This window comes from Ixodes scapularis, unplaced genomic scaffold, assembly GCF_016920785.2.
Source record: "Ixodes scapularis isolate PalLabHiFi unplaced genomic scaffold, ASM1692078v2 PGA_scaffold3__209_contigs__length_174095766, whole genome shotgun sequence".
NCBI lineage: Eukaryota > Metazoa > Arthropoda > Arachnida > Ixodida > Ixodidae > Ixodes > Ixodes scapularis.
Window position 1 is genome coordinate 121,333,023 of NW_024609868.1, and position 12,729 is coordinate 121,345,751.

Genomic DNA, 12,729 nt, shown 5'->3' on the forward strand with positions numbered 1-12,729 from the left:
AAGGCGCATGGAGCAACAGAGTTGCAACAGAGCGGGCGCCTGCTTTCGTGCAGGCAACACTGGCGCATATCCTTTCTCGAATCCTCTCCCTCAGGCGCCGCCAATAAATTGCAAACGCTCTCCAGGTTTTGAGTTGCGCCCACCCTCACTACAGCCTCCCTAGAAGCAAGGCTCGACTGCAGCGCTGCTAGTTCTCGTGACAGCCGCTCCAGTAACGTTGGCGTGCGTTGGCCCAGCCAGCTTTCGGCCAGTGGCACCTCCTCAACTCTGTGCTCATGTTTCGGTTTCGGTTTCGAACAGTTGCATTTTTAGAGTTTTCTAAAAAAAAATATACGTGACGTTGTAACAAAATATTGATTGGGTAGTTTTCTGACACCATATTAAATCGTATAAAAAGAAAACAAAAAAGGGGGGGGGGGTTGCCATGGGGCGAAAAAAGTGACAAATTTCGACCGGCGGCGTTCGCTCTTTGCGTGTCGTTTGTCGTCACAAGTTGTTGAACAGGGGGGTAAAGGTGGGTGAGGAGGAGTGGCAAATCCCGTGCGCCGACACCCGGGGTCCCGAGTGAACGATCGCAAAAGAGAGCGACAGAACACGAGAGAAAGAAAGCAACGTTGCCAAGGGAAACGCGAAGAGTGAAAACTCTCAGCAATATAAACAGTGATAATTTAACGTTGTAAACTAAATTCTGAGCTATTCTAACGCTTATAAAAAGCAATAAAGTCATTACGCTGCATTAACTTCCCTTCTGTCGAAATCTCGGAAATCTGGCGGTTGCGCAGTTTCGTATTTCTCAACCGCGCCCACCCGCGCCCCACCGGCGAAGCCGGGTATATGGTTTAGTTTAGCGTTAACGCGAGGCCGTACATCTGCGCGCTATGCAAAAGGAAAGCTTCGAAAGGAACGCGAATATCTTTCCACCGGTAAGTTCGTGAATCGTTGAAGTTCACGAAACTGCTCTGATGATGTAACCGTGTTTGGGACCCCGAGGGTCTGCCTGCATGATCCGCCGCTTGCGGTAGCCAGAATGTATGGGAAAATGGCGGACCTTTTCCTCTAGAGTTAGTATGTATGATCTCTATGTTGTTGAACGAGCTGTACGGGCTGTTGCGCAGTCGGGCGAAGTTCGTTGGTTCTTTGCCGCATATTCGCTCCGTTTACCTGCTCTTATCATCCAGGCGAAAAATGTCGAGCCACTGGGCTGTGGACGCGTGCGTGGGTTCTATATTTTGTGGAAGAGAACGCCTTCCACAGCCCAGTAGACAAAGATGGCAGCACACAGAAGGCGACTTCAAAGTATGCAAAGTATCTTGATGGTATCTTGTGTACCTCTTGGCCAATTTCGGTTTCGGTTTGCCAACCTCACTTCACGACATCCCGTCTTTTTCTTACATTTTGTTTCGATAGATAAATACTGATTCCTGCGATTTCGATATTATGTAGGCAGTTTTGCCTGTTCCAGACAAACAAGATTTGTTTTACTACAAATTTAGCTATTATTGGTGCCTATTTTGTGAGGTTTGTTTTTGTATTGGCAACACTGTTTCGTCTGTTTACTTCTTAGAGCATGTGGAGTTGGACCACTGATCTCTATGTCTATTTGCTGGATCGCGTTTGACCAGCTCCTCCTATGGACCGGAATGCGGTCACTGGCGGCCATCTTTAGGTAGAGTTATATCATCTCTAGCCATCATAGTAATATGGCGGACAGCGCATGGCGGCAGGCTGCCCTAAAGATAGCCGTAGATCTAGTACACTGTACCGTGGGTGACATTTCGTGCTTGATTGAAGTTGTTCGACGAAGCAGATTCTTGAAACCCGGCGTGAACGGTAGCCTCATCTTTGAGGACCCGGCAAAAGTTCTACGAAAGCGCAGCACCGGGGGAAAGCAGTGCAGCTCGCATCAAAAGCAGACTCTGTACCGTCGTCTGCTTTCGATGCTTCTTTTGATGCGACTTTCGATACGTGCTGTGCTGCTTTTCTCCCGGTGCTGCGATTTCGTGAAACTTTTACCAGGTCCTCAAAAACCAGACTACTGTTCACGCCGGGTTTTAAAAACATGTTTCGTCAAATAATTTTAATCAAGCACGCAATATCACCCACGCTGATTTGACCGCAGCCTGCCAACTCACCTGCCAAAACGCTATCTGCCATGGATGGATGATAGCGGCTGCAGCAGCTTACATTGGCTAGAGGTGATATAACTCTACCTAAAGATGGCCGCCAGTGACCGCATTCGCGGAGCGGGCAAACGCGATCCAGCAATTGTCATAGAGATCAGTGAGTTGGACCATGTGGACGAAGTCCCACTCAAATTTCCTTTGCTTGTGTGCTTTCCAAAAACGATGCACTCTTCTTCTAGCCCCAAAAGTGAGTATTTTGTCCGAAACGCGGGCAGTTTCTGTTTCCTGGTCGTAAGCTTTTGCAGGTGATGTTTTGTGCCGACTTTGTCTGAGAAGTCTCGATGGCTGTTGTTACCGGCACCCGTTGACCGCCGTCGTGTTTACATTATTAACAATCACAATACTGGTGGCGGAACGCTGCAGTGAGGCAACCAGCTCATTTCCACATCGCCCTGCGGTCTCGAATGTCCCGGTGGTACAAAACACACAATTTTGTAAAATGATTTTTTTTTTTTTTTTAATTTATTGGTTGTGCTTTGAGTGCCGTCCGACGCCACTCTTGCAGAGAGGGAGAGTTAAAGCCGCCCATGTCTCGGTAGTGGTTGCTAGAGGGTGAGCGTTCAAGTGCCATCCGAAAGGAAGTCGGACGGCGCGTGTATCATCGATCGTTCATTATTAGGAGACGTGATAGATTATGGGAATGACAGATCATGTTGATAAGGATTCCTGTATGATATGAGCTTCTTCACGTGCTAATAAAATGGACATTTTTCGAGGTGTGCTGTGTAGGATGATATCTTTGGGTGCAGAATATGTACTGGGTGCGGACTAAGTAAACTATACAAGAAAGAATTTCTTTTGCAGTCGAAATTTGCTCCTGCAGACTGTACACTATGTGCAAACTAAAGTCTGTAAAATATGTTAAACTTCCGACAAAATGTATGAACCCGGCTCGAAGAAGCACAAAGTCCTCATTGTTTCCACAGTAGCATTCCGATTTCTTTGAGGCTCTTTCACCGTCTTGCAGTAGTACAGTTGGCAAACTAAGCTGACCGATGTGTTGTTCCTTACAGAAGCACCACTGTGCAACACGGCCTGTAACAAAGCTGCCGAAAGGTAAGGCGCTGCACGGCTGATTGCCCTCTTTGGCACTCTGAGACCCATTTTCTCTCGGCAGATGTCTCTGGTGTGTTCCCGGCAATCTACAACTCTGAACTGGTGGAGTCCGGCTGGTTTGAGTGGTGGGAACAGAGCGGACTCTTCCGGCCAGAAAACGCCCAGGTTGGTTTCTACACGTCTGAGAGAGAGATGACTTACTACTCCTTGGCTGCGTTACCTTCTATACAGCTCTTAATCTGGCACGTCTTGTTTCGTAAAGAGTAGCCGCACCTTATCTGACTGCACAATCGGCATTTGAGGGCTGGACCTAATTCAGCATGGCGGCCGGGCTTGGCGAGGTGATATATATCGCTGTCAAGCAAGACGAAGACGAGGCTCAAGAAAAGCATGCGCGCCCCCGCGATAGCAGAGACAGACTGATTCCAAACGCCATGAGCAATAGCTAGCTTCTTTTCGGCTTAAACTGTACAGAGTGTAAATAAACGCAGCATTAACAGGAAAAGATGTATTAATTGGCGACGAGGGAGTTTCGCGAACCCTGAAGATGGAAGACTACGGCTCTCACGGACAAATTCCGGCATTTAACCCCGGAGGAAACTGGAGTTCATGGTTGGAACGCCTTGAGTTCTACTTCGAAGCCAAGGACATCACCAGCCCCGTGAAGAAGCGAGCAGTTCTGCTCACATCATGCGGTGAGTCGACCTTTGACACCGTACGGGCTCTACTAGCTCCGAAAAAGCCTTCGGAAGTCGAGTTTGGAGAAATTGTGAAACTCCTCAACGAACTCTACGACCCGAAGCCGGCAGAACTGCTCAGCCGTTTCAAGTTCCATCAGCGAAACCAAGCACCGGCAGAGACCATCTCTGAGTATGTCGCCGCCCTCCGCAAGATCGCAGCCGATTGCAGCTTCGGAACGGTGACTAACGTGCCGGCCAGGACTACTACGGCTACAACCGCTAGTTCGTCCAGCGAGGTGACACAAGCGGCCCAGGCTGCACAAACACCAGGAGCTGAATTTTCTACCGTTCTGCCATTAGATGTCATGCTCCGTGACCGTTTCATCTGTGGCATTAAGGACTCGCACCTACAGCAACGCTTGCTGGTCGAACGTCACATCACCTTCAAACGAGCTTACGTGATTGCCTTGGCTATCGAGTCTGCTGCCAGCCAGCAACGTCACATTCAAGGTGAAAACGAAGGGAAGGTCCAGAGCACCTCCACAGTCAAGACCTCCAAGGGCGGAAAAACGGCGAAGAAACCTTGTTTCCGCTGCACGGGCTCGCACTCGCCGGATGTCTGCAAGCACATCAAAGCAACTTGCACATTTTGCCGCAAGAAAGGTCGTCTGAAAGAGGCCTGCTTCAAGCGCAGGGCCTAGCGCAAGTCCCAAGAGGAATCGAAGTGTCGCACGCATCACGCGGCCGCAACAGAGCATGAGATGCATGGTGATCTTTTTGCTGTTAACAGCATTACCCAGGGGTCATCACGGAGCGATTCGTGAACAGACGACACCTCGACATGGAAGTGGATTCCGGAGCTTCCCACTCCATAATCAGCTCCGAAACATACAAACGTCTTTGGCAGGGACGACCTCCTAAGCTAGAACCTTGCGACCTCTCCTTGTGCGTCTGGGCTGGAGACAAGATGCAACTGGCTGGCAAGCTGCCGGTCAACGTACGATTCAAGGACAAAGACGCTCGTCTCGACCTCCACGTGGTTAACGGAAAGGGAGCAAGTTTGCTTGGTCGGAACTGGTTTCCTGCGTTGAACATCAAGGTTTCCGGCGTATACTCAGTGTCTGCAACAACCATAGAAGATCTACTGAGAACCCATGAGCAAGTGTTCCAGGGACAGCTCGATGGTCATGTCGGCAAACCGCTACACATAGACCTCAAGCAGGACGTAGCTCCAAAATTCCTGAATAGTCGACCAGTGCCTTTCGCTCTGCGAACAGCAGTACATGAAGAGCTGAACAAGCTTCAGGCCCAGAACATTTTGGAGCCGGTAAAGTCGTCGTCCTGGGCAACACCCTTAGTCATTGTCTGAAAAAAGAATGGTACACTACGGCTATGTGGGGACTATCGGTGCACGGTCAACCCGGCACTCAAGGCAAACGCATATCCCCTTCCCACAGCACCAGACCTGTTGTCCATCGTACGGGGGAGGAAAGATCTTCTCAAAGATAGATCTGCAACAAGCGTACCAGCAATTACAAGTGGACGACGCCACAGCAGAGTTACTGACTGTAACGACACCGATGGGGCTCTTTCGCGTTAAACGAGTTCCTTTTGGAGTTTCGGTTGCGCCTTTGCTGTTTCAACAGTTCATGGACACGCTGTTGGCAGGCATCGAAGGCACGGGAGCATACCTTGACGACATAACGGTCACAGGGGCAACTGAAGAGGAACACTTAGAACGCTTGAAAGCCGTTCTTCATTGCTCGCAGAAGCCGGACTTCGGGATTCCCAAGCCAAATGCAAATTCGGGGTTCCAGCAATAGAATTCCTAGGCTACCACATTGACGCTAATGGCGTGCGACCAACAGCCGAGAGGGTAAAGGCCATCATGGAAGCCCCGGAACCGAGCAACAAAAAGGAGCTCCAAGCCTGCCTTGGAATGCTGAGCTTCTACAGTCGTTTTCTGCGGAACAGAGCATCCTCTGCCGAAGGACTGCATCGACTGCTTCATAAAGACGCCAAGTGGCGCTGGGGGAACGAAGAGCACAAGGCTTTCAAGCAGCTGAAGGTGCTGCTTAGTTCAGCACCCCTGCTCGCTCACTATGACGACAAGCGGAAACTTGTTTTGTCTTGCGACGCATCACCATACGGTGTTGGGGCAGTTCTGTCGCAGCTGGCCAACGCCGGAGAGGAAGCTCCAATTGCTTACGCATCCAGAACACTGGGCAAAAGCGAACGTAATTACGCTCAGCTGGATAAGGAAGGACTAGCCATCATTTTCGCATGAAACATTTCCACCAGTACTTCACCGGGCGACAAGTGACTGTGTACATCGATCACAAGCCTTTCTGGGAATAATGAGCCAAGGTCGACAGATTCCGGTAATGCTGTCACCCGATGGTTCCTTCTACTTGGCTGTTACGACTACGAGTTGCGTTACCGACAAGGCAAGGTGCACCAGAACACGGACGCACTCAGCCGTCTAACGCTGCCAATTATGAAGGACGAAGCCGCACCACCAGGAGATGTACTTATGCTCGGAGCAATGGAGTGCCCACCCTTGACGGATCAACGCATCGCGCGTCTAACTAAGGAAGACTCCGTTTTGTCAAAAGTCTACCAAGCGCTACAAGACGGAACCACCACAAACTGGACAGGAGACGAGTTTGCACCGTACAAGCGCAGAGAACCCGAGTTGGCAACACACAACGGCAGTGTGACGTGGGGGGCACGTGTTGTTCTACCGAAAGCAGCACGCGAGCAAGCTTTGAAAATGCTGCACGCCAGCCACTGGGGTATTGTTGCCATGAAAAGTACTGCTCAGAGCCATTTCTGGTGGCCGAGGCTTGACGCAGACATTGAAGCAACCACAGCTGCGTGTGAGACGTGCCAACAACATCATCGGGCCAAGTCTACGGTACCAACGCCTGACTGGTCACCTGCCACTCGACCCTGGGAGACAATTCGTATCGACTTTGCCGGACCAATCGACGGGATATCGTACCTCATCGTCGTCGACGCTTATTCTAAGCGGTTGGAGGTGAAGCCGGTGCACTCCACAGCGTCTACACGCATCATTGACGCCCTTCGCTCCACCTTTGCAACTTTTGGAGTACCGAGAATCCTTTTCTCCGACAACGCACCAAATTTCGTTTTGAACGAAATGGATGAGTTCTTAACGAGAAACGGCATCACACACTACACCAGTGCCCCATATCATCCAGCCACAAAACAGGCAAACGGAGCGTATGGTGGGCGAAACAAAAAAGGCCCTCCTGAAACTTAACGAAGGACTTGTTCAGGCAGCATACCACAGTTTCAACCTCCACGGGGAAAACACCCGCCGAAGCAATGTTCGGCCGACGGATCGCCACACCTCTCGATCTCATGAAGCAAAGCTCGTCGACAAGCGAAGACCGAGGAGCTCCGGCGGACGGAGTAATGGCAGATTATTTGGCAGGTCAAACCGTCTACGTGAGCACATTCGGTGGAAGACCAGCATGGGTTACCGCGGTAATCATGAAACCGCTAGGAATTCGATCATTTCAAACAAGAATGGAGGACGGAAAACTTCAGTGTCGACACGTTGATCATATTCGCCCCAGAAGATCACACTTGGAAACTCTAGAGGCCAAAGAAAAAGCTTCTCCATTCTTAATCTACCCAACCACGCAGGGCATAGACGAGTCGCAAATGACACAGCCCGAAAACAAATGCACCGGGGACAATAATGCTGACGTCCAGGACAGAGGCACCGTGGACAATAATGCTGACATCCAGGACAGAGACACCGTGGACAATAATACGGACGTCCAGGACAGAGACACCGTGGACGACAACGCGGACGTCCAGGCAGACCCCGGTTCAAGGATTACCCGAGGGGGTCGCCAGGTCAAGCAGCCGGCATACTTTAAAGTCTATGTACTGGATGTTAATCAAGAAGGGGGATATGACATATATCGCGGTCAAGCAAGACGAAGACAAGGCTCAAAAAAAGCACGCGTGCACCTGCGATAGCAGAAACAGACTGATTCCAAACGCCATGAGCAATGGCTAGCTTCTTTTCGACTTAAAGTGTACATAGTGTAAATAAACGCAGCTTTAACAGGAAAAGATGTATTACGAGGCTTAAGACTGAGCCACTGGCACTCGACGACTAGTGAGGTTCGTCTGGCATTCGCACCTCCTATTTCGTGCGTTCTTAAAGGGCCCGGTTTTCTTATTCACGCTTCATGTCTTTATCCCAACTTCATCAATCAAGACATTTGTAATGGCCTGTTCTGTTTCCTGGATCTTGTGCTTAAAACACCTACCTATATGTACCATTGGTTGCCTCAAAACTGCTACGAAAATTGCTGCCACACTACGGACCCTAGAAGTTGTTTTTTTTTAGTAAAGTTGTCACTCTCCATCTTTTCTTTGTGCAATTTGAGGCATTCCTTTGGCTTGTCCTCTTTTCTGTCTTCCTTGTGGGATTCGGTGAAACGTATAAATCTTTTAGTCATGTGCCAATGGGGGATTTTGAGTTTAATAGGAATTCAAAGCAAATAGTAGTGGTTTTGGCCAAATATTTTCTAATCAGATATTGACTAGTTTTTCCCCGCTTTTCACTACCATTGCACCATGCTTAAATGAAAACCCAGCTAAACTTGTGAAGGTTGTCCCTAAGCTACCTCTTGTCTATTTATACGTTAATTTTAATCTATCTATATTTATGGGCTGTGACCTCAGAAAATCTGATGGCTTGGGATGGCAAGTAAACAACGAATTTGACTTAAAATTAATCCTATAAAGAGGCCCATCGATACCCAATTGAGTGAATTTATAAATATTGCTATATGCAAATGTTCTTTCTTCAATCTCAAATTCGGAAGAAAAAAAAAAAGGAGTTATGCATGATGAATGCAGCTTGTTAGGGCATTTCTCTCTAACATATACTCTTGCATAACAGTCAAGGTTTAATCTTGAACATTTTACTGCAATGTAGATATCAACATTTACAGAGTTTCCATTTCCTTTGAAGTTCTCCAGGCACACGCGTGCACCACCCCGCTTTGAAAAGGTGCATTTCTTCCAAGCACGCAATTGTTATATTCCTACCTCTCCACGGCTTGATCGCGGCGGGTTACCCCATTGACTGCGTTTCATACCGAGCACCGGTGCATTGTGGAGACGCACCACCCGCGGAGCTCGCTTTCACAGATGTTGCTTTTCCGCAGTGCACCGGTGCTTGGTAAGAAGCACACTTAGTGGTGCTAACTTGCGCGCAAACCGCCGCGATCGACACTTAGAAAAATATGAATAGTGCAGTTCTTCTCAAAGCAAATATTGAATAGTGTATCACTCAAAACTACTATTCTCAATGTTGAATGTTTGCATAACCTTAAAGTCTTTGATGTGTGACACCACAATAAAATTAATTTTTTGTTGCCAGTATTTTGTGAACTGAAGGTGAGGAAGGGCTTTCTGTTCACAATGTTAATGACCCCCTACCACAGATCACTTGCACAGTGATGCATAATTGGACGTTGTAAATGTTGATGAAGAGAAAAGTCAGTTTTCTCCCGAGAAACGGTAGACACTGGTTCAATGCTCTAGGGGTGAAATTTGCTCAATATAGTACAACTGTTAGCATGGGATCTTTAATGTACACTTAGCCCCTTATAAAGTGAAAACACTATTTTCTGTAAAAAATTTTAAAACTATCCTCAGTGTCTCTTTGCATAGATATGACCTAACGCAAGTTTACCTGATTCAAATAAACCTGAAACTCGGGAACAACTAAAAAAAAACATAAAAAAATTATATTTTCTTTTTCTTTTTTTAGTCTTTCTCTTGCTTTTTCTTCATCTGTTTTGATGTATGTGACAGTTCCAGCCTAAGCCGCATTATGGCCAAGGGGGGAGACATTTTGTGAAACATTGTTTGCATAGCCAAAAACGAGGGCAGCCAACAATTGCTTTTCAACATTTATTTATTCATTATATTTTATTTCATTATATCCAATAACAATACACAATCAGTGGTCATACCTATAGCCACGAAGGCTAGTCTGGGGTCCAGCAACAAAATGGACTTTTCAATGCGACAGATGACATGAGTGGATCACGAAGTAAAAATATCATCACAAAATAACAACGCAACAAATGATCACGCATTTCAGTGATTTTAAAAGCCGGACAAAAAGTCTCTGATCTTAACTATTATGTCGCAAATCAAGGAACAGCACTCGTAAAGATACCAAAAAGTTACTTTTTGCTTTGTGTCTCTTTTGCGCTGCAGGAGGCAACCAGCGGGTCCTTCAGCATGGTGCTCCCTCCACCCAACATCACAGGGGACCTGCACTTGGGCCATGCCCTCACGGTGGCCATACAGGACACGCTTGTGCGCTGGTGAGCGTTGGACCTCTTCGACTCTTGACTTGCGTCACACGCAAGTGGCACCTCCGACGAGAGTGAGACTTCCCCGCATCGCGCCTTCAGTCCGAAGAGACTGAAGTGGCCTAGAGTCGCTACATCAGCTATGCTCTAGAGCAGGGGCTTTCAACCTTTCTTAAGTTGAGAAACCCCCCTTTGGCATGACCATGGAGGTAGAAAGCTTGTGGAGGCGACATGATGCCGCCAAGCCAGAGGTGTGGAGGGACACGCCCCCAACAATGACGAAAATGAAGAGACTCTATTTGACGAAAAGGAGAGCTGACTTGGTGCGAACAGCTGTTTAGGTCTCGCTCCAGCCTGGAGAATGACCAAAACAGCTGTTGGTCAGCTTGTTTGCTGACCAACAGCTGTTTTTGGGGGGGGGGCATGTGCCTCCACTCTTCTGGCTTTACCTCTGGTGGCATCATGTCGCCTCCACAAGCTTCCTGCCTCCATGGGCTTGCCTCAAAGTCGACAAGCCCCTCTGCATCTCAGCAGGAATGCAAGGAAGCAGTGCAGGAGCCTACAGACTTTGTAAAGAGTAACGCACTAACCAGGGAGCCTTTGGATTATGGTTAAGCATCAATGGTTGACCGAGGTCTGCCAAAATAGCGTTTAACTTGGAAAAATCGCTTTGCTTAGGAGAGAGACAATAGGGGAAATTTGGGAACTCAGGGGGGAACATGTGAGGTTGCTTTAAGAGAACCTCTGGGTTTCTAGGAACCCGGTTTCAAAACACTTGCTTTAGGGTAACGACGCTCGAGCCATGTTGGTGCGTGGAATCAGTCTTGCTGTTTTTGCGGATGTGCCTGATAGAAGATGCAAGAAGGGCTTTTTGTCGTCTTGCTTGCTAGATCAGTTTGCATAAAAGCAAAACAAAGCCGTAATGACCTCACTAGATTACTTTTTGCTGAGAAAAAAAAATCACATTTCAGAACGCTAACTGTTTTAGCGGTGTCCGTCTGAGTCCAAGCACCAAAGTGGCAGTGCATACAAACCGCTGGCACAAAAACAAATGTCACGTGACGCGAATGGGCGAACGGGTTTGCCGGTACTCGGAGCGTAGCTTTGTAGTAGTTCCAAGGTGACTTTCTCTCGCAGGCTCGCGCAAATACTCAAAGCTTTCCTATGTTGAGTTGAGTAAAAGGTTGAATTCGATTCAACACCTACCTAACAAATTGAATGAAACTGACCGAAAATGTAATATCCTTTTACTTTTCCAGTGTTTCCAAAAATTTAGTTTTGTCATGTTTTGTGCAGCATGTCCACGCAAGCTTTGAGGGTGAACTTTTGAAAGAAGATGCCAGCGGTCCCGTTCGTTGAATGATGAACCAAAACTGCATGTGCGTGCTTTCAACCCCGGTAGGCTTTCGCCCCTGCACAGTCATGACTCTTCACAAAGCAGGGTCATCCCGATAAAGTCGGACATTCTTATATTGAAATCCAAATGGACCAATGAAAGTGTTTGTTGTACAAGTCACTTTGTTTCGCTACTTCAGATAAAACAACCAGACCTGCAAAACTGAAATGGGTGTTTAGTGCATGTAGGTGCCGCTAGAACATGTGACACAAGGGTACATGTGAAATTTATTCCTTCAGAACACGAAAGTTTGCTAGTGCGGTCGTCTATACTTTGAGGGATGATGTGTTTACTAATTAATTAAACATAAATATTCATGGTGTGTGAATTCGTTATAGTAGCCAATCTGAAATAACTATTAGTTTAACTTCTACTTTAGTGGAAAAATGTAGAGAAAGCTGCAATCTCTTAAGCTTTCTCATTTAGCCAGTGCAGTGTGTCTGCTAGCCCAGGGCCTTTGATGTGCATTACACACACCGGCACACTGCTCATTCAGATTGGGCAGGAGTGGAGGTTGAGCCCAGGATCCCATGGTTCTGCGCCACAAGCTTACGATCCACGTGCTCCAAGGCGCAGTACATTAGCACACTCAGTCACCAATCCTTTTCTTTTGATACCGGTTATGGAAAATCTCTAATCTGCTTGTTTAGATTGCGGAAGGAAGGACCTAGGAAAGTTTGAGAAATATAGGGACGTGGTTGCATCATGACGCCTTGACAACCAGCGTGTTGGGGAACAGTGGGTGCCAGCAGTGGCGTCGTCCACTCTTTGGTGCAGGCACCGCATGCAGCAGCGGAAGGTGGTGTGGGTGCCCGGCTGTGACCACGCGGGCATTGCCACCCAGTCGGTGCTGGAGAAGAGGGCCTGGGCACAGGGCGGGCTCACCAGGCACCAGATGGGGCGCACGGCGTTCCTTCAAGAGGCCCAAGCCTGGAGGAGGAGGTCGGGGCCTTTCCCTTTCTGCCGCTCACTTTTAAGGCCCGTTCACAGGCCTTAAAAGTGCTATATACGAAGATATATACGGAAATGCCTGG

General features: G+C 48.1%; 1 protein-coding gene across 4 annotated transcripts in view; it reads left to right on the plus strand.

Annotated features, from left to right (window-relative positions):
* The first annotated feature begins 2,206 nt into the window (after positions 1 to 2,206).
* Positions 2,207 to 12,729, plus strand: part of LOC8024554 (valine--tRNA ligase, mitochondrial) — an 88,050-nt gene continuing 77,527 nt past the window's right edge. For 2 of the 4 annotated variants that reach the window (XM_042292612.1, XM_042292611.1), the window contains exons 1-5: positions 2,233 to 2,370; positions 3,197 to 3,239; positions 3,301 to 3,404; positions 10,202 to 10,311; positions 12,473 to 12,637. In XM_042292612.1, coding sequence (XP_042148546.1) covers positions 2,293 to 2,370; positions 3,197 to 3,239; positions 3,301 to 3,404; positions 10,202 to 10,311; positions 12,473 to 12,637 — 500 coding nt within the window. In that variant the 5' untranslated portion in view covers positions 2,233 to 2,292. Of the gene's footprint in view, positions 2,371 to 3,196; positions 3,240 to 3,300; positions 3,405 to 10,201; positions 10,312 to 12,472; positions 12,638 to 12,729 lie in introns of all 4 variants that reach the window. The other 2 variants (XM_029990573.4, XR_006078121.1) reach the window with 2 other exon arrangements.